General features: G+C 34.8%; 1 protein-coding gene across 2 annotated transcripts in view; it reads right to left on the reverse strand.

The window, feature by feature from the left end:
- Positions 1-8696: 8696 nt before the first annotated feature.
- Positions 8697-22569, reverse strand: part of LOC145678008 (speckle-type POZ protein B-like) — a 35796-nt gene continuing 21923 nt past the window's right edge. For both annotated transcript variants that reach the window (XM_081748204.1, XM_081748203.1), the window contains exon 2: positions 8697-10048. In XM_081748204.1, the coding sequence (XP_081604330.1) occupies positions 8998-10041 (1044 nt within the window). In that variant the 5' untranslated portion in view covers positions 10042-10048 and the 3' untranslated portion in view covers positions 8697-8997. The remainder of the gene's footprint in view (positions 10049-22569) is intronic.

Below are 22569 nucleotides of genomic sequence, written 5' to 3' on the forward strand. Positions count from 1 at the left end.
CCTACCACTTGGCATGCCCATGTTGTGTTTAACGGCTTAACAACTTTTCCTGTCCAGTACATGTAATATTCCCTATTCTGTACCAGAACAGGCGTCCCTGTTTTTCGCCCGACAGGTGTTAAACATGTTTGAATTCCAGGCACGCCTGTAAGGTGCCTGTTTTTTTCACCTGGGTGTGTATTTTGTAATGATCAGTGATATATGTAAATTGTGAATGATTAGTGATACGGATTCTGGATACTCCTCACTTTTCTCCTTCCATTTATTTCTTATTTTTATTTATTTCATTCTATATCACTTCAGGATTAGCGGATTCGTTTTTCGTTAAAATAATTTTTAGCGAACGAAGAATATGTGGTGACAGTTTTATTTTAAATTTAGAAGATCGGAAGAATAATCCGAATATAGACTGCGAGTAGAATAATCCTTTTCAGCTTTGTATTTTCAAATTATACAAATGCTACTTTGTATAGATAGTTGTGTGTTTACTAGATATTTTGTGGATTAAATACGTTTGATACAGGTTTATTTGTATTTCTAGATTTCAGCATTATATGTAAGAAAAGCTTGAATATTGTATCAACTTCCCTCAATATTGATATTATCTTGCTCCAGTAAGTGGGATAAGATGGTATTTTTAACCTAGTCATTATTATAGAATATTCCTAGGCAACCACTGAGGGAACATCAGTGTTACTTTGCTCGTTTATATTAGAAATGCCCATCTTTATCAAGCTGCGACTTCCATCTTTATCAAGTCGGTGTATCAAGCTGCGACTTCCGATGAATAATACTTTAAATGGTGATAAAAATTAGCATATTATCTCGCCCCACTTTTGTCTCAAATCTGTTTAAATGTTCTTTACGTCATAAGAATTTTGTTATCTGTCATTTTAATATTTAAAATGGAATTTAAGTAACATTAATTTTATTAGTTGTCCCACAACGAAACCGGCTCCTGTTCAAATTGCCTGCACGCTAGCAACATATCTTGGCGTTTTGGCATCAGGTAGGAGGCGGTGTAACTATTAACCCTGGTTATAAAATATTGGGAATTAGGGTGACTGACGAACTGAGGCGTATATAGGATGTAACAAAAAAGTACGGCAAAATTTCAGAGGTGGATTTCTTGTGGATAGACAAGCAAAGACATTCATATGACCATATGTCGGGAAATGCATCGTTACAGAGTTACGGCCATTGAACCGTCTGATGCTGTGAAATAATTACATTCAGATCACCCCTTAATGTGACCCAGTTTAAAACCAATAACTCACCCCCTAATTAAGATAGGAAGGTAATTTTGGTATCAATGTGTTCCTAAACAATGAAGCTTTCCGTCGATATGTATTTCATGTATGTAGAGTGTTCCACGGCGAACTGGGGAAGGAAATTACCTTTTTTTTTTTTTGCATCAGGATTTTGGGGATGGCATTTCTTCTTCCTTGGAGCAATGAAGTAGTTTACTATATGCTAATACCCCTGTATGTGTACTTGTTGCTTATATGGGGGAGGAGGATGGAGGGGAAAGTTGGACAAGTTTTTGAGTCTCAGTTTTTGACGTAGAGGTGTCCCCAGGCCCCCAACGTGAGAGTCTACGATTTTGTTCAAATCGCTACAACCACGCGAACACAAAATGCTGTGCATCATCACAGCCAAGAATGCAAGTTGGCATCATCAAGCAGCACCCTTAGGGGTACCATAGGCCCATAATGGACTACTTTATTGCTTCACATACCAAATTTTATGAGTGTACACCCAAGGGGGAAGGAATGCCATACCCAAAATCCTGATGAAAAAGAAAACATGTAGTTACCCTCCCCCGTCCACCATGGTATCCTGTACATACATGAAAAATATATTAGCCGAAAGCTTCATCCTTCAGAAACACATTCGTACCAAAATTACCTTCCTAGCATAATTAGGGGGTGAGCTGTTGAGGTTTAAATTGAGTCACATTAAGAGGCGACCAGAATGTGACTATTTCACAACATCAGACAGCCATTGGGCCGTAACTATGTAACGATGCATTTTCTGACATATGGTTATATAAACTTTTTGCTTGTCTACTAATAAGGAATCCACCCATGAAATTTTGTCGTATATTTTTGTTAACCCATAATATATTATTGCAAATTCAATTTCGACAATGCAAGGGACATCTATTTAACTGGATTTGGAGAAATCGGGAAAAGAATATTGTAAATTTCTTAAGTTTACATGGTTGTGTTTGCAAACAGCACATGTTGGGTGTTTGTAAACACAACCATGCAGATACTACAACATGATTAAAACTCCAGTTCGTATCAAAGAAAACAAGATAATAATAATAATTTCCCATATAACAATATGAAAAGAAAGACAGTAGGTACGCAACACCGTTAAAAAGATAATGAATCTGATTACAATAGCGGTTTCTTAAATAGTCAAATGAGCAATGAATCCTCACAAAGTTATTAAAATTGTACTGTACCATTTTTTTTAAAAAAATTAATGACTACAATAGTCTTTCCCATTTGGTGGCCCGCGAGTCCCTGGAGGTCCGTGGGATTGTTTAATCTCATAATTCATAATGCATTCTCAATTGTACAAAAGCAGTATTTTGAAAGCTCTTCTAAATAAAAGAGGTACGATTTTTCCCATGTTATCTAAATTCTGATATACATTGTATTGTCATATGCTTATAACATGACAATATAATGGTAATTTAATTGTTGTTGGTTGGTACTCCTTCCTATCTCTCAAATACTACTTCTACGCATATACCAAAACTTAAAGATGTGGGGTCTGAACAAATTGAAAGCCACTGTGTTACACTGTGTCAATACTTCTAACAAATATGCTTTTCAGCTTAACTTCCGTGAGTAGTCGACCAGATGGGTCAAATTAAAGAAACATCAGCATTCTATCTATCTTCTTCTATCCAACTACACGCTGTTCAGTTTCTGCAAGTGAAGAAGGCAATTTGTATCTAATTCAATGAAAACTAAACGTGAAGAAAAGATAAGGGAGGAAGCCATTTTGTCTCTGGTTTGAGCAGTTTATCGGGAACATAAGTACCATATGAATCAGTGTTACATGGGCGGCGATTAGGGGTAGCAAAGGGGGGCAGTTGCCCCCCCACTTTTTTGAAGTAACCCATTAATGTATATAATTTCATTTGGAAGTTAAAGTTTTCGTATGTATTACTGTTTCATAGAAAGAAAATGATGCCATATAATATTTGCCGTTGCGTGAGTACGTATTGGTTTTCTTCCTGTGAAGTTAAGAAAGCTAGGCTACAAGAATTGTGTTTTAATTGCCACGGAAAATAACCCAAAAATTGACCTATTGGAGCACAACAATTCCAGCATTCAGGGATATAGAAGCAAAAATTGTTAAATCCATTTTTCAATTTTCTCAGGAAACGAAAAAGTGACGCCCTTTTGTTTCAGAATTGTTGAACAGGTTTTTTTTTGTTTGTTTGTTTGTTTGTTTAGTGGTCACTACTTAATACAAATGAGTGAAATCAACCACTAAAAAAAAAAAAAAGTTCAACAATTCTAAAAATCACTTTTTCTTCGTTCCCAGATAAAATTCGAAATTGGATTTAGCAGGGTTTGCTTCTATACTCCTTTCTTACAAGGACTCGATATGCTAGTCAGCCGCTTTGAAACTAACTGAGAAAACGTTTCGCAAAAAAAAAAAAAAAAAAAATCACAAGGTATTCTTTAATTGCACATTTCTTCTCTTCTTTGTAAAGTAAGGAATTTTGATTAAAAAGAGCGTAATAAGAAACAACTTCTACCTTTTTCATTGTTTTGTAGTATAATATACGAGTGAGTGGTGTGTTTAGGGGTGCACGAGTGTATATACAATGAAATTTAGTGAATTCAACACAATTTTAGGTTTTAGGATTATTTTCTAGTGGAGTGATGGAGTGTGGAGTGATTCTAAGGATTATTGTGTTTTAATGTGTTCCAAGAAAGTGAAAACTGCACCTAATGGCAACGAACATATTTCGGGAAGCTACAAAAGCAAATATTGCTTTAAATGTCGTAGCATATGCTTGTAGTATTTACTGTCTTTCATTTTCTAAGAGTAATAACATACATTTAATAGCATGTGTGGAATTAAAAATTAAGTTGTTCATTAATCCCCAGTTTCAATATATATATATATATTCTACAAAACAAGACTCGTTATTCATTACTATGTTTAATATTATTCTTTGTATTTATTTTTATTTTTGTAAATTTGTTATTAAATAATCTGATTACACAATTTTCCAGACAAAATTTTAAGACGTTCATGAGCATGGAATCAAATCTCTTCTTACAACTTCTTGTTTAAGAGTACAAAGCAGGGGTGCCCACAAGGGGGGGTTATGACGCAAACTGCGTCATTGAAATATTTGGGGGGGGGGGGTTAAAAATCTATATAAATATGTTTGACGGGGGGGTAAAAATTAATCGAAAAGATTTTTTTTCATGGAAGAATACCTATGGATAGACAATTGCGGGGGGTGCGTCATGGACACAAGGGGGGGTGGGCACCACTGGTACAAAGGGATAGTACCTACTTGTGTTGCTCTTGTCTATTTACTTAATAAAATATGAAATATGATATACGGCATTTTAACCGAAAAAGATAGTATTCTATTAGTTATAGAACCTTTCGTCAAACAAAGTGTTAGAAATAACCAGGGAAACTAACAATGATATACAAATATTCAGATCATGTCTTGCCCCCCACTTTTAACGTCCAATCGCCGCCACTGAGTGTTAATATTTCTTTCAGAAGGGCAAGAGAAAAAGAATAGGTTTATATGACTCTCCTAATGTTGTGAGATAATGCTTCTTTCTGTCTTTCCTTGCATAGGAAAATGGGTTTACTATGTGTAATTTTATTTACCACCGCTTTTGTAGTTTCTTCTGTCATAGCAGCATAGTGGTCAACTTATTAATTTTCTTACCGTATCTGATAGTTCATTCTTCACAGTATCAAGCGCAGCAGTGTGTGTAATAACATTCCTACGAAGCTAGGACAAGATTCGGTCCAATTCAGTATACTTTACGAAAATTTGTTACAAACAAACACACACACACACACACATATATATATATATATATATATATATATATATATATATATATATATATATATATATATATATATATATATATATATATATATATATATATATAGAGAGAGAGAGAGAGAGAGAGAGAGAGAGAGGAGGGTTACCAAAGAGTACGCACGCCCTAAGAGCGCGCATTGCCAATTACGCTGAAGTGGTAACACAGAGAATTGTTATTGCTGCGCTGTTTGATGCGTCTTTGTGTGAGAGTTGATACACAGAAAATACAGCTAAAAATAACTTTTTTGAATTCTTGATGTAATATTTTAATACTCTTAGTTAAGAAATTATTCTGATATAGTAGCTAACTACAGTACTCTTGTTGCATGGTAGGAAACATGAATGCAGATAGAATTGTTTACCATGGCTTTGTTTCGGGGGTCTTGCATATGCAGCCACATGGATGAATTTTACTCGAGTTGACTGCTGTTTCCCAAAGAGTGCGCGTTAGTGAGTTACTAAAGAACGCGCACGTACTCTTTGGGAGAATTTCTTTGATAGCGTGTGTGGGTAGCGGCATTCATATTACAGACTATGGTTATTCTCATCAGTTAATCTCGGAGTGTAATATGATGTTTGAATGGATTGTAGAATTATTTGTAATTGTTTGTCTTCGATTCAAGCACCAACTGTAAATCATATATAAGAAGTATTTTAAATTCACAAAATTTCTTAAATTACAATGATGATGTGGTGTTCTGCCCGAAGGTAGGCCTTTGGTCCATGGTAGTTTGCCATTGCCTTTCATGGTATGATGATGTCGTCCTTAGTAGTGAGGAAATGATCAAAATAAAGATTCTGGAAGTGTTCTGGAGGAAGATGCTGAGTGAAATATGGCTTCGATTACGATTGTAATGAAACCACAAACTAAGAATTAAAAAAGACATACACTAAAGGTGTTGTTCAGGATTTTTTTTTTTCCAGTTGGTGGAATAATGTAATGAAACCACGAACTAAGAATTTAAAAAATCATCATTAATTTTACTCATAAAAATCATAATTTGTGGGTGAAACTAAACGAAGATTTTCTCTAATGTTTTAAATTTCGTGTACGTTCATAATAAATTCTTTAAAACCACATGGACGTGTAATGAAGAAATTGTTGGAAGCAAAATAGTTTAGAATTGGAAGCAAATCTTAGGGTAAATTAAAGTTTACGAAGGGGTTTAGGTTTCAAGTATGATAGGTGTTGAGTGCGCCCTCTTAGGGACCGCAAAACGCACTCTTTGGGACACTGGTCCTTAAGAGTACGCATTTGAGTTTTTTAACTTTTTAACGTATATCTTCATTTCTACATCTAGTAGTAAACTTTTCTATTTCTTACAATGTAGCCTAAACTTCAATTAAAATTTTGTACAATTTATATAATTTTTGCTTCATTACTTTCGGAGCTATTTGAAAATGAATATTAAGTGCGTGCTCTTTGGTAACCTTCCTCTATATATATATATATATAGGGTGTTTCAAAACAACACCGACAACGTTTGGTAGGTAATTCCTGACACCAAGATAATAATAAAAGTAGAGACCAACCTGGGTGCACAAATGCTTCATTTCGAAGTTATAGGCTGCCGGAAACATGAAAAACGAACTTTAAAGGTCCATAACTCCAAAACTATGGGATCTACCGTAGTTGGATCAAGACTCCACTTAGGAACTAATATGTGTCCTATCCAAAAATCCAGAAATAAGAACAGGTCTAACTACTCGTGTAATATATTGAATTAACAGGCAAAATACACAACGACATACTGCACTTGTAACGTAGTATCTAACATAGAGCAGCACTTCAAACTACTAGGTCATACGTGCTTGTAATAAACGTACCTACAGAAAATGCTCAAAGCGCTGTCCTCCCAAATCTATGGAACGTGCTAATCGTAAGCTGCAGTGAGTTTCGAATACGTTCCATCACTCCCGGTGTGTTGCGTAACTGTTCACAAACATCTTCAGTGCAGTTTTGTAGGTTGGCAAGTGTGTCAATAGGAGAGTTATAATCAACGTTTTTGAGGTGTCCCCAAACACAAAAATCAAGATGATTCAAATCCGATGATGTTGGAGGCCAAGTTATAGGGCCACTGCGATCTATGCAGCTCCTATCATTATCCCGGTAGGCAGGTGTGAAGTTCCTTTCTCTCCCATTCGAACCTCTGGGTCCGTTCCTTCCACTTTCGGACTATATGTTTATGAACATTTTTTTTTTTTTTTTTTTGCTTGTTTTGCGCCAGGAATCTGTGATTTCGATTTTCATCATTGCTTTTGGGACATCCTATACAGGGCCGGATTTAGGGGGCTGCAAAGGTTCACGTGCAGCCCCCTTTGTTGTAAATATACACTACCTAAACTGAGAAGCTAGCAGTGAAAATAGCAACACGTTCCGAAAATTTCTGCTGTCATGTTTCCGTTTGAGCTTAAAACAAAGAGAAGTTTTGCAAAATCGATAGTTTAAGTCAATTTTCTAAAACTTGAAAGAAAAGGATTCACCGAGAACAGAGACTTAGCATTTCCAGGGCATTTCCTCATTCACACCACAGATGTCTAAAAGCATTTTAAAAATTCCAATCAATTCAAGTGTACTGGTAGTTATTGGTGCATCTCCTTCACAAAATCCTGGATCCGACCCTGATCCTATATATATAGGGATAGCAGGTATATATATTGGGTGCCCCAAAAGTAATGGGGAAAAACGAAACCACGGGTACCTGGCACCAAAACAAGCAAAAGGATTATATATAATTGTGTGTGTGTTTAGATTTTCAGATTTTAGAGATAGTGACAGTTTTTTTTTCCTTTGATTCGTGGATGCTTTTATTCAGTATCTTGTGCTATTTTAATATCTTAGAGCATAGCGCCATTGTATAAGAATCGTAAGTTTGAATCTTGGGCTCCCAATCAGCTTCTTCAAATGTTTCGTTTTAATTTCGGATGATTTGCTCTCGAACATATGGGATTGTTTAGTTCCAAACTCAGCAAACCAAAGGGAAGTTTCTATGCCAATTGAAAGAGATGGAGTTTGCCGCCAAATACAGTATAATAAAAAATTGAGTTAATGTTATAAAGTACCAAACATACTATGTATTTGCTTTTCTTGCTTGTTGTTCAAGAGACATATAAATAGTCATTTATAGAAACTCTCAGTGAGATGAATTGAATATTTTGTATCTACTGTATTTTCTTAGAATATCAAAGTGACTTTTTTTGTTTATTTGTAACTGATAAGAGTATAAATTTAGTCCAAGCCGCTTAAATTCTCGCCCTGTATGCAGTTTCAAAAAAATTAGCCTACTGGGCGATAATGTAATTTTTATAACCTAATTTCCAACACATACACACAAACACACATGCGCACACCTATATACATTGAACACAGGAAAGAAAGTTAAGACACGTGTTAGGTATGTGGAGTAAAAGAAACATCTTTAAGAATACATATTATAAATAGAAATTAAGGAAAAGGTTTACTGTTAAAGGTGTTTATTTTACTCCACATACCTAACTTATGTCTTAACTTTCGCAAAACTTAAGACATGGTCTAGGTTCGATATACTATAAAATACTATAAAATAAAAAATAGGGATTAATATATCATACGTATTTTTTTATTCATAACACATGTTTTAAAAAAGTTCTTAATTGTGCTTTTGCTGAATATAGTAAAATAAATAATTTGTTTTTCTCATTGTATTTTTCCATTAAGTATTTTTATGTAAAACAATGTTTTTTTCGTAACCACCTGAAAATGAAATATTTTAATTTTAACAGACTAGCAATTCCAGCAGTACTATAATAAACTGAATGAAAATGAAACAATCCATAAAGAAGTTTTGAGCAAATCGTTATTTCACTTTTAATTTATATAATCAATTCAGAAAAGTCATTTAAAGAATGAAGAGAGGACTGTCACTGCTCATAGAACCAACACTATCTCCAAGTCCTACTTCACATGCTTCTTCAAACAAATCTGGATTCACAATCTCCATCACTTTCCATGCTAAAGTTTTCTTTAGACAACCCGCATTGTCTTCACAATATGCCAATGTGGCTTTCTTTAAGGTATCGCACTGAAATTGATCTGCCAGCAGTAATAGTGTGGCTACACTTTCAGGAGTTATCGTTTCAACAAGACTTCGTTCACAGAGAGCCTTTAGCCCCGGTAGCTGATATTTTTCAGCTGCAGCAAGCAGCGTTTGTGCTAACGTTTCTAAGTTGTCGACACGATCTGTATAAATATATCGCAATAGTTCCTGAAGGTTGTCGGCATTTATGTCCTTTATTTCCACCCTCATTAAGGCACTTTCTTGCATGTTGTGTTTAAACATAGCCGCAAAAACTGGCGATCGTGCTGCCAATATATTACGATGAACACGGAATTCCCGATCCTGAGCACATAATACGAGATCTGTGTCATGTTCGGCTATAAGAAGACGCCGCAAGTCTTGAGATAAACTGTGTCGCTCCATGTCTGTTTTACTCATCTGCAATTTGCAGAAAATATTTACTTCTCCATTTACACTGAGATGTCGATCCAAGATAGTCATATCTCTGTAACCGACAGATAACATCTCATCCGATGTTTGCATATGAAGAATTACGCGATTTACGTTACACATTTCGTATTGTTTTACATCCTCGTTAAAAACACCGAATTGAAACTTCACTTTCACTTGCTCTGGTTCATCCATGGAACACTTTAATAAGTTCAAACACAACACCACTGGATTCGTTAACCTCTGGCCGTGTGGCCCTGTCCAGTAACGAATAGAGAGATTCCATTGGGTCCATACTCCATTTACATTCACTTCAAAAGTAGGACTGTCGAAACCACCCTCAGTGTCCAGGCATTTTGCATATTTCTTGATGATCCATGTGTACTTGAATACGGCATCGGCAATGTTAGGTAATTGAACTTCAAGTCCAGCCATGCTCTACCTGCAAAAGAAATAGTAGAAAAACCATTAATAGTTTTGTACATGAGATTAAATACATATTTCATGATTGAATATATATAAACAATTACAGTCAGTTGATTATACAAGAACACAAGTAGAGCCAAAGTTAATGTTTATTTTTATGTAAGTGTGGTCGTGTTAATCTGAAAAACAAAGTAAGTAGCAGCAGAAAAGTTAACGATGGGTAACAGCGCTCAATAATATCGCCTTAACTTAAGGCAGTACTGTTTTCAAAATGTATTTAACTTACATTTCTTTGGATTACCACTTCTCATATGCCCACGAACATGGCTGAAAGAGTGATATGAATTTTTGGTGCGTTAAGTCAGTGGTTCTCAACATGTTTTAACTGACGACATACTTTATAGAATGTTCGACACATCATGACACACTTATTTTATTTTTTTTTCAATGTAGTACTGAGCACTGTTGCCACCGCTGGAGGCGTTGACTGGTACAGAATGTCTCAGAATTGATTTCAATAAATGCTTCGTGATTTTTAAATTCTTAAATTTTGCGGCACACTAATTGGGGACCACTACATTAAGTGACTGAATAATAAATGAAGTTAACTATTCAGTCACTTAATAATAATAATAATAATAATAATAATAATAATAATAATAATAATAATAATAATAATAATAATAATAATAATAATAATAATAATAAATGAAGTTTAAAATTTGGGAAGGATTTATTTTTGTTTGCTCTGCTTGTATTCTTGAGGACATAATTAATCACGGGCGCCTCTGGCAAGGGGGGCAAGGGGGATGCGTCCCCCCAATATTTTGAAGTACAAAATATTCAATATATTATTCTAATTTACTTCATTTATTAACGACAGAATAACATATAAATAATAATAATTATATTTATTTAGAATATAATATTCAGGCTGTGAAACGATTATGACTTAGGCCTAGTTCTTGATATACCTCAGGGAATCCGTGAAGATAAGCAGAAAGATAACAAATGGAATCGAAGATAATAAACAGGTAGTAATATTTAAATCACTTTCTTTGATGTCCCCCTCAAATTTTCCATGCCAGAGACGCCAGTGTAATTAATGTTACATTTTTACTATGTTTCTACAGCAACATTTATTGTGAAGACCCAAAACAAATTTCTTGTTAAGAATCACTAATAGCACAAAGTATTGTCAACATTGTTTTGCTAGATTTAAGTAAACAGTAACAATATTTAGCTAAAGGAGACGGTGATGATGAGAAATGAAGGAAATGGTGGAATGAAGAAAATGAGAGGAAACGGGAGAACCCTAAGAAAACCCTCGCATACGGTGTTTATCCATCACAAAGCTCACTTGGAGCGAGCTGGCATCGAATCAAGGACTTCATGCACCAGAGGTGAACGCTCGACCACTGAGCCACCGCGGCCCCCAAATTGGTAAGTGACATAAGCTTTATATCTGGAAAGATGGTGAGTATATCTGTATGTTTCTTCCACAAGGAATAGGTATCATATTCTAGCTACGTATTTATTCGAAAATGCTACGTATTTATTCGAAAATAGAGTTAATGTACGTAATTTGAAACACTATTTTAATGTTATTGAGCATTTCCCATATGAGCTGTTGTAATAGTCTCTTTTCTAAATCATGCGCTTTCGTTTCCCCACAGACTCATTTAAAGAGATATACGTAATTTTCATTCACTTTGCGGGCAATCCAAATGAAATTGACCAGTAATGGTTGCTAACAAAATTTAGTTCTTCATTAAATTTTTTAACCTAAGTTTGTACCACATTCAGGGAGTTGAAAACGGGTATTCATTTATTTTTTAGCCGCGCGGGTTTTGTCGTAGCGGCCATTTTGTATAGGCGCCTGAGCGTATTATGAACTTTTTAGTGCATTCCGTTAAACACTGTAACTTTTTAGGTTTTAAAGATAATGAGTTCAAACCAAAACCATATGAAAGATAATGGAATGGACAATATTCTGTATTTTCTACACATTGAGGCGTGCTTCAGAAAGTTGAGAAAAGAAGCTCTGAACATTGAGTTTGGAAACCTATTTAATAGAAATGGCAATTTTGGAGTACATTTTGAAACGAAATAAATGAGACTCACCCTCAATCTTTTGTCTATTTAGAGACTAGATAATAGACAACGTCCCAAACAAGTTTCAGATCTAAGAACTATATACTTGATTTTTTGAATATTTTTAAACATTGCGAATTTTCGAAAATCGTGTATTTTTACCAGCAAATATCTCAGGGAGAACAGAAGTGAAACATCTCAAATTTGCACAAAATAGACGATAGTTATGGAGTAAAAAGTGAGTAAAATTGCATCACTGAGACTCGAGTAGTTTCTGAGTTATAAGGTTTTTCTTCCCTGGGACTTAATATCATAAAACGCCATTGGAGTGAATATAAACTTTGTACCAAAAGTCAAAATAATTTGACAGTAATGTTAAATGGGTAAAGTGTTCATAATTTATGAATCTATCTTGTACAAAAAACGAAAGTCGTCTGTTGTTTCTTTTCTCCCTATAGCGCTGCTGTTAAGACATCAGTGAGGTAAATAGTTGACTACTTTGTGTACAGTGTTTGACATTGATATTGAAAATACGACCTGTAGGACTTGTGAACTCTATGGGTGTAAGTTTCCGGCTATCCTTAGTAATTGGCACCCACACTTTGTCATTCGTACATAGTTTAAAAGAGGTTCTTGGGCCATTGGAATGGAAAGAGTGATCGAAAAGACTGACTGATGTCTTCAATTCCCCCAATCCACCATTTCTGACATAAATACAGGCTCCGTATCATTAGATGCAAATGACAACATGCTATATTCTGGAAGTACAGAAATATTGCAATCAGTAAATTCATCTGATTGTTAGTATTCATAACATCTGATTTGTGTTTTCGTCAGAGGTACAAATCTATGATATGATCTGGTATTAATAATTCTTTTACAAGTAGCAAATCTCGAATATCTTACTGCTTGACTGCACTTCTGATGAAACACAGACAAATTGTATGCCTGAGACACTATATCAACACAAAACCTGCACATCTATTCAACTTTTAAAATCAAGAATTTCACGTCACTGCAACATAACTCAGAAACTACTCAAGTCTCAGTGATGTAGTTTTACTCACTTGTTACTGCACAACTATCGTCCATTTTGTGTAAATTTAGGATTTTTTACTTCTGTCCTCCCTGAGATATTTGATGGTGTAAATGCACGATTTTCGAAAATTCGCAAAGTTTAAAATTTTCAAAAAATCAAGTATACAGTTCTCAGATCTGAAACTTGTTTGGGGCGTGGATTACTATCTGGTCTCTATGTAGAACAAAATAAATTAAAGTGAGGCTTATTTATTTGTTTCAAACTGTACATTCCAAAATAGCCATTTCTAGGTTTCCAACCTCAGTGTTCAGAGGTTCTTTTTTCGACGTTCTAAAGTACGTCTCAATGTGCACAGAACACAGAATGTTGTCTATTCCATTATTTTTCATATGGTTTTGGCTTGAACACATTATCTTCAAAACCTAAAAAGTTACAACGTTTAACGGAATCCTCTGAAAAGTCCAAACTACGGTGACGCGCCTATACAAAATGGCCGCCACAAACATACTTGCGCGGATAAAATAATAAACGAATACCCGTTTTCAACTCCCTGAATATGGTACAATCTTAGGTTAAAAAATTAAAAAATAAATAAATTTTGTCAGCAACCTTTGACCTGGAAATTGGTCGATTTCATTGGATGCCCCTTTGAGAACATTATTAATAGTACCAACATAATATTTGACAAACTCATTTATTTGAACAGGGTCTGTACTTTCTATTGATTAAGATCAGAGAAAATTACAACATAAATGGAGTAATTTTTTGTGTGACCAATAAAGGAACCAAGGGATGACCTTTCAATGTTTGCACATCCTTAATTTCAATCGAGGATTTTTGTCACCATTTAGCGGATACGTTCAATAACGTGCACGAGCGTTATATACATCGAGTTATGACATTACTGTGGCTATTTGCAAATGATAGTCAAAATGTTCTGCCAGACTTTTTTTCTGGATGCGCCGTTTATGCTTTGATGGTGCTGTAATTCTGAACAACTATTTTATTTAGTTGAATTAAAATTGTATATATAGAACTGTTTTATTCAATTGAACTAAAATACAGCAGAACTGTTTTATTTAGTTAGTGAACATTAAAATTATATTTGCTTTGCATTTAGTATTTAATTTTCTTTCCTCAAGGGACTCTACTGTTACTCAATATTTACAGCATATATAACTATCCAAAATCCTGCACTCCTCAGGGCTGGAGGCTCTCAGATTTGGAATGCTGTACCTGTATAGTTGCAGTTTTCCACTCATAATGGAAAAGGGATACGTAACTTACAGGTAGAACCGCACCTGTGCTCCCAAATAATTATCACAATCAAGTACTAGTGATCTGAAAGGAAGAGAAGAAGCCTTTCCATGTCCTACGGTACTTCAACAATACTTAGCCATTACAGGCCCGTATCCACGGGGGCCTAGGGGGCCGCCCTCCTAAATTTTTGCTGCCCCCGCCCTAAAATTTTCACGGTAGGCTTGCAAATGAACTATAATATGGTTGGGGTCGGGACCCCTACATTTTTGAGCTGGCTACCGGCCTGTAGCCCTATACAAAGAGTTCATAAATTCATTCAGATTCCACTTCTGACTACATAATTGCCAGGTACAGGGGTTATACTAATTAGTCATTAAGTAAAATAAGCACGCCTTAGGGCATCAAGGGAAGGGGCATCATAGAAATTGCTCATAGCTGAATTTACTCTTGTCTATGGGCCTACGATGCACTACTGGAAATGATGCAGCTGAACCAGGATCCGTGAAAAAAACTCTCCACATTATTTTTTTTTAAAAAATAGATACAGGTATATACAATAATAACAAAAGCATTCAGAGAGTGCAGACCTCCGGCAACGTTCATGTAATAATTAAAAAAAAAAAACTCCCACATACATAAAAATAGGGGAAAACTTTGTACGCAGGCTGTGAAATTTGTATACTTTCTGTATAACGTCAGTGAAAAAAAGAAAAATAAGACATATACATATACTCCATCAAAAACACAATCTCCTTGTCAGATGTAAAAATTATAATAATAGTAATGATAACGGTGGAGGACCTGATCAAAGACTGCAATTTAAAAAATACTACGAGAAAACACTTAAAATTTATATAAACTGAAAGTATACAAAAATAAACATTATTTTGCGTTTTACTGAAAGTTTTGTTTAATTTAGACAAATAAAATTTAACTTCACGGTTTATATGTTGAATTGCATATTTCTACATGTATGGGTCACCAAAATCTTAGTGCTTAAAGCCACTAAGGGCCTTAATCTGGCCCTGGCCAGATAAGCCTACCGTTAGCTATTTTTTTATTTCGGACTCAAATAAGATGTACAACCTTGAGGTTCCAATAAACGAACTTTTTTGAGTGGGGGGAGGGATAGGAAAGTAGTGTCACTGTGTTACAGCTGTTAGTGGAGCATGAACTTTAGATTAAAGATTGAATAGATACAATAAAATTGTGATTTAGTAGGACATCAGATAATGTAGACCTATCTTGTTTCCAAGAAATTGTTAAACTATTAAGTAAGTACTTAAAAATCTCATACTTCAAGTTCCATTCAATACATGACTATGACAAGAATAATGGAAAATTTTCTTGTACTTCTTTGTTTTCTGACATTACTTTTCTTATCAATTTTATGTTCTTGATAAGAATAGCGCAAGTGGCACTGTATGTTTCCATTTGTTTGTTATAGGCTAATATTGAATGCCTATCTTAAACTATCTTTTATCCAAACATCAATACCAGAGAAGTATCTTGGTATGGAAAAAAAAAGAAACAAAATGAATCCTCAATAGTGGAGACTTTCTACCTCAAAGTGAGTGTAATCATTTATACAGTACTTATCGTTACTCTTCTGTCCTTTGCTCGAAAGAGAAAAATATGTAAGATGCAGTGCCGGATTTACATATAAGCTAAACAAGCTATAGCTTAGGGTCCCACTTGCTTGGGGGCCCAGAAAATTAAAGAAAGAAACTGATTGTAATGTAATTTCCAAATAAAAAAAAAGCAGATAAGACAAAACGCACATGATACAACAATGGTGTTTTGTATTGTTATGTACTAGGCTTTTATGAAGCAAATAATAGGGCTCTATTTCTCGGCCCCACTTTAATGAGGCCCCTGCTATCCAGCCCCGCTTATGATGGAGACCTCGTTTCCCAGCCCTCCTTGTAATGGGCCCTTTTTTCCATTTAGATATTCATTAGGTCCATAAATTAGCATATTTTTCTATAGCATATATTTAAACCTATATATGCATTGACATTTTGTCGCTGAAAAAGAAAGCTTGACTTATAAAGGGCCCTAAAATTTGACATGTAAATGGCCCTTTCAATAGCTTAGGGCTCCATCAAACCTAAATCCGGCACTTGTAGTTTATTCTTATCTGTCAGTATCATTTAGCCTAGCCTACTAATTTTCGCCTATATCTCCCGTATTGATTTTCAGTAAAACCAAATTAATATTAATGTATTTTGCGCAGCAAAATAGCTGTAATAGAGATGACGGGATCTGCTCTTTATATACTTTGTCTCTAATTAGAAAGAAAACTAAGCCTGTTTATCTGTCATGTCTCTTGGAATTGTTCCAACATACGCAGTCAATGTTTGTGTATAAAATTCCACGGCTTGACGTTAGCGTTCAAGGTCTTAGAACGCGTCAAAACCATAAATCTGGTGACAATGTTGTTTTCGTGCATACTTTATTTCTGAGTGTCAACCAGTGTAAGGAAAACAATCTAAATACAAGGGCAATCGGCCAAAGCGAACTCCTGAAGGTAAAATCTCCAAAAATAAGAATAAAAATGTAATACAAGAAAGTAAAGAAATAATGTAATACAGAAATATAAATACTGGAATCAAGCATCTAAGCAAGATAGTTCATAAGGTCTTAATGACCTTGTTGAAAGGTTAGTGAGAACGTTTTGTAGCGTAAAATCTTAATATTTCCATAACCGTAAAGTTAAGCAGTTTTAAGATGACTTATTAAAGCAGTCAGTGGCGTATTTATGATTTTGTTTCGGGGGGGGGGCTTTCCCTGAAAATGTGAAAATTCTGCAAGATATTTCATATACTTTACTATAGTAAGTAAGATCTCGGGGGGGCTTAAGCCCGGAAGCCCCCCCTAAATACGCCACTAAAAGCAGTTATCGGCGTAAAGTTGTATACAGCGTGGGCGATAAGTTACTTGATAAAAATACTTTGAACTGAACAACTTCGAAACTATGAAATTATTACAAGTTGTGTCATAACATTAAGTTACGATACATAAAACTAGTGTTTAAATTGTCCTCCATCATTTTCAATGTACAAATTATATTGTTTAAGGCAATGGCGCAATAATAAGTACGCGGACAAACCTATAAAAATAAATGTTGGCCTCGTAAAATATAGTAAAAATTTTAGAAACTAAAAAAGTTCAAACTGTTGTTGCAGTAGGCAAAAATGCAAGTTAATGCACTGATTACCACAACTAGATCATGTATTATCTGTAAAGGTTATTCAATAACATAGAAGATAAATTACATTGTTTACATTCATATGGAGAACAGAATTTCAAACCCATACATAAACGAAACGAGAAAGATAATGTATCTAATTATAGGCCAATATAATTTTTAACAACTGTTTCCAAAATAATTAAGATAGTTATGCATAAGCGAGTGATAAATTTCTGTGGAAATTTTAAAATAATAAACCCTGCACAACATGGTTTTTTGAAAAAAAAAATACATCTACTGTACTACAATACTGTACTGTACTGTACTACAATACATCTACTGTATATGTTAAAAATATATATACCTCCTTTGAAAATAAAAACTACACATTAGTTTATTATGTGACTTACGTAGATCATTTGAAACTGTTGATCATAATATACTGTACTTCTTCAAAAGTTATTTAAATATGTCATTAGAGGAGTTGTCCCCAAATAATTTGAATCATATTTGTGCAACATACAACAAGCTGTATATATTTCTCATTTTGATAACTACACAATAAAAGTGACTATAAATCGGATATAAAGCAAATAAAATTAGGAGTCCCATAAGGGAGTGTACTAGGGCCATTTATTTTCTTACTACATACATATAAATGACCTTCCAAATTCCGTCGAGACCGTTCATATGACACGTTTTGCAGATGATACATCCTTACTAATAACTCGAATAGATGTGAATATATTACAATAAAACTCTAAATAATCTTCAAAAGTGGTTTGAAGAAGTAAGATCACAGGAAGTTTTCAAATCACGAAAGAAAATTATCTGAGCTACCATACAAAATAATAAAAGAACTAATTGCAAACCATTATTTAGCCAATTAAATGTGCTAACTCTACCATCACTTTACATGTCTATGTAATGTGTGTAAAACAAAATCAGGAAATATGCAAAAGTGTAAATATACATAGTCATAATATAAGAGCTAAAGAAATACAAAAATACATGTTCCTTCATTTAGACTGGAAACATGTAGGAAAATTTCTTCTGGATATCTATTAAATTGTTCAATCATTTACCTCAAGCTGTTAGTAAGTTCAGGGCAGCAGTAAGAAAAAATCTATTAAATGGTGCATTTTATCCTGTTAGTGAGTTTCTAAATGAAGAACATGAATAATATTCCGAAGTAGCTATAGGAATTATTATTGTTTTACTTAATGTCACGCATGTAAATAGTACTTCCATTTATTGTAATCAATTAATTATATGTAGACATAATATGTATTAATCATGTTAATGTTTTCTGACATATTCTATACCAACGTACGATGTATTTGTACATGTATTTGGTACATGGAACGCAATAAATACAATTTTATTGACAAATGTATTTTTGTCTGCTGCACTTTTGTGAAAAGAAAGAAATTTACAGTTTTTTTTTCCCTTCAAGGTTACATAATGTAATAAGTATTTATATTTGGAGTGATTTGTCTGCATTGATGTTCCAGTTCCCCCTCCCCCCGGGAAGCAGTACTGAGAAACTACTGGTACTGAGAATGATCGGAAATATGACACCAGAAATTTCTGCTCGGGTCATCTAATGAAATAATCAGAGATTGAAACTGTTGACTTTTCAATGTTTAGAATGTGAGTTACCTCTTGACTATATAGTTGGAGTACGCTTCTTTGACGCGGGAGACCCGGGTTTGATTCCCTCTGAGAGCTCATGTGGCTTGGATTCCATGTTAAACTGTAGGTGCACATCTCATGTAGCCTCACTGCTGAAAGGGAGGCTAAATTCTATTTAACCAATCAAATTACATAATATTTAAAACTAATTTCTCTTACTCACATTTCTTTGTAAGTCTAAACTGCGCTCCACAGATGGCAGCACGCACTTAGTCATTGATAATATAATTCAAAAACGTGTTTCTGTATCTACAGAAATAATTGTTCACTAAGTTACTTTCAATATTATAACAATTAGGTAGCATATATTAAATATACAGTCTTGATAGCGTTCCTATACATCAAACAAGAAATTAAAGGTAATCATTAATAAAATGTCAGATCTAAGCTTTTACTTATCAGGGTCAAACAGGCTATAAGTGCTAAAGAGAGGGTGTAACCTTTTACTAGCTAGAGTTAGGATTGCTCCAACATTGACACAAAATGACGAAATGTCATGAGATTCTTGGTATAAGCGGTGCCGATTCCTGGAGAAATTCCTCTTCATGTACTACAGAATACACTGTTCCTTTGTGTAACGTCACCGAAGTTACTCGTTCCTCATCCTTTATTATATCATAAACATGAATAGAGTAAAACATCGCCTTCTTTACCGCGATTTTTTTTTTAAGTTGTAGTCGCACGATTACAAACTTGCTTGTAGTGAATGGCAAGAGAAAATTTGAACTGCTTATATTATTTTTACGTTGACCATTGCTTATAAGTTGTAGTAATTTTAGATGTTGTTCCACACTGTAAGCATGTTGACGTTAACATTCTTCAGGTTGATGTTAACGTTTGTTTTCCTTTGAAGAAAGTACATCACCAAACAGTTTATTTCTAGACTCTTTCGAAACTACCATATCTTTTAAAAAAACCATCCTGTCTGAGAAGGCATGTTTGCGGGAGTGTCTTCGGATGCAAACCAAAACATAGCATGAGATTCAATTGGCAACGATGATAGCCATTCCCTTCCCTAGAACTGGCCCACTTTATATCTTCCTTTATTTTTATCCTTTTTCAATGCTATTTTTGATCTGTTCTCTTCCAATGTGGTTTCTGCCTTCTTGCTGTATCTGTTGTGGCGATTGGAATATTGTACCACCAAACTAATATTGCAAGAATATAGGTAAAAATCAACTTGGTTGCACATGATCAACATATGGTCATTTTTCTTTCTTTACACTCCTTACTGTGACCTCTTAAGACTGAGAGTACTATAGAATTAGCAGGTACGGTAACTAGAGCAAAAATCTAAGTGAAGGCTGAAGAACATTAGCTTCATTCTTGTACCAACGTCAAGAATGTAGAAAATGTACATACAGATCCCTTATCTTACAGCACACTATTTTTTTTAACGGTCGTAAATTCATATATTGTATTTGCTAAATTTATTCACTGAATACTAGCAAGCAAAAGTGAAAAACTATCAATTCAATTTCGTTTGTACATAAATTCCTGGATTATAACCACTCCGAATATTGTGTTCTGCAGGTTAAGCAAATTGTTCTCAGCTCTGCTGACTCATTTCAAAATTCATTTAAAAACATGAATTTATAGACTCAGTTTGATCGGTGATTATAATCAGTTTCGAAAATGAGTTATTAAGAGAAAAACGTTAAGCATGGAAAACGTCGAAGTCATAGCTAGATACACATTAACCATGGATACTCGTTGTATACATCTTATATAGTACTCAAGAATACTTCTAAAATACATTTTTAAAATACAGAATAGGGCCCATCACACTAACTTTGTTCATCAAATTGGTGACTATACTGACACATTAAGCTGCACATTGGAAAACAAAATATGCAGTGAGATATCTATGTTAATCATATCGTATACCGGTACCTATGTTAATTCATAATGTTTCCATTTGGTTGATTTCGTGTCCTGTGTGATTGTTGGTTGGTTAGTTTTGAGTCAATTTCAGCAGCGAGGCTATACGATACGTGGACCTACAGCTTGGGACCGAACCACATGAGCTCCTACCGTGAATTGAACCTAGGTTTTCCGCGAGCGAGCTCGTTTGCGTGATTGTATTATTATTGTTACAGTTGTATCTCGGGTTACAAACTTAATCCGTTCCATAACGTTATTCACAAGCCGAACCAATTTTTCCATTGAAATTAATGCAAATCCAATTAACCAGTCGCCCCCCAGAAACATTGTTTCTTGGCTTGTTTATGGATAATATACCTGTAGCAAAAATATACGTGTGTATATACAGTAATATAAAATATATATTTATTATTTTTCCTTTGTAATTGATAGTTGCTGGCACAGATAGATGGTAGAAGAGGAGGAGGAGCCATAATAAGCCATCATCAAAAGAGAAAAATAATATCAAGAATAACGCAACGATAATCATGTTCACAGCGCGCAAACCTGAGAACAGCTGTGGCTGTTAGCATAAGCCATGTGTGTACGCTCGTGCACCGAATTAAAATTTGTTCGGAAATTATGTTCTTGAGTTGATTATTTTGTTCGTAGCTGGAGGCATTCGTAACCCGAGGTAGCACTGTACTTAGCTTTGCTTAATATATATGAACACATCGTATATTCTCTAATCACAGAATCAGGAACTCCCACAAGATTTTTTTTTTCAAGGGAGGAGTAAAAGACGAACTAAGAGGAAGGAAAGACCAACACATAAACACAGTCGCAAATACACACACATTTTGATGCACGCTTGCTCGTAATAGGCTACATCACACATATGAAACCAGGGGTGGATCCAGGACCGACTTCTGGGGGGGGGGGGCGGTGGGTTGTCATACTGCTACTTTTAAGGGCTCCAAACTTTGAGATGGGTTTTATTTATATATGTAAAATAAGAAAGTTTCCTCTTCTGAGGGTGGAGCGATCGCTCCGATCGCCCCCTGGATCCGCCCCTGTATGAAACAACAGTTATTTATGCTCTCATGGGCGGCGATTATGGGGGGCAAAGGGGGCAGTTGCCCCCCACTTTTCTGAAATGCCCTATTAATGTATATAGTTTCAACCAGGGAAATTTGTATATTAACATTGATATACAAATATTCAGATCATGTCTTGCCCCCCCACTTTTAACGTCCAATCGCCGCCACTGCCTTATTAACTGTAGTAAATAAAGTATAGTGTTATATAATTTAATATAAATATATTAAATGATATAGTGTGTAAATAGATTAGTAGGAGGGATATCAAAAAGTTTGTGCAATCACGTAGAAGG

Source organism: Thermobia domestica, chromosome 2 (assembly GCF_964235325.1).
Source record: "Thermobia domestica chromosome 2, izTheDome1.hap1.1, whole genome shotgun sequence".
In the NCBI taxonomy this organism is placed as follows: domain Eukaryota; kingdom Metazoa; phylum Arthropoda; class Insecta; order Zygentoma; family Lepismatidae; genus Thermobia; species Thermobia domestica.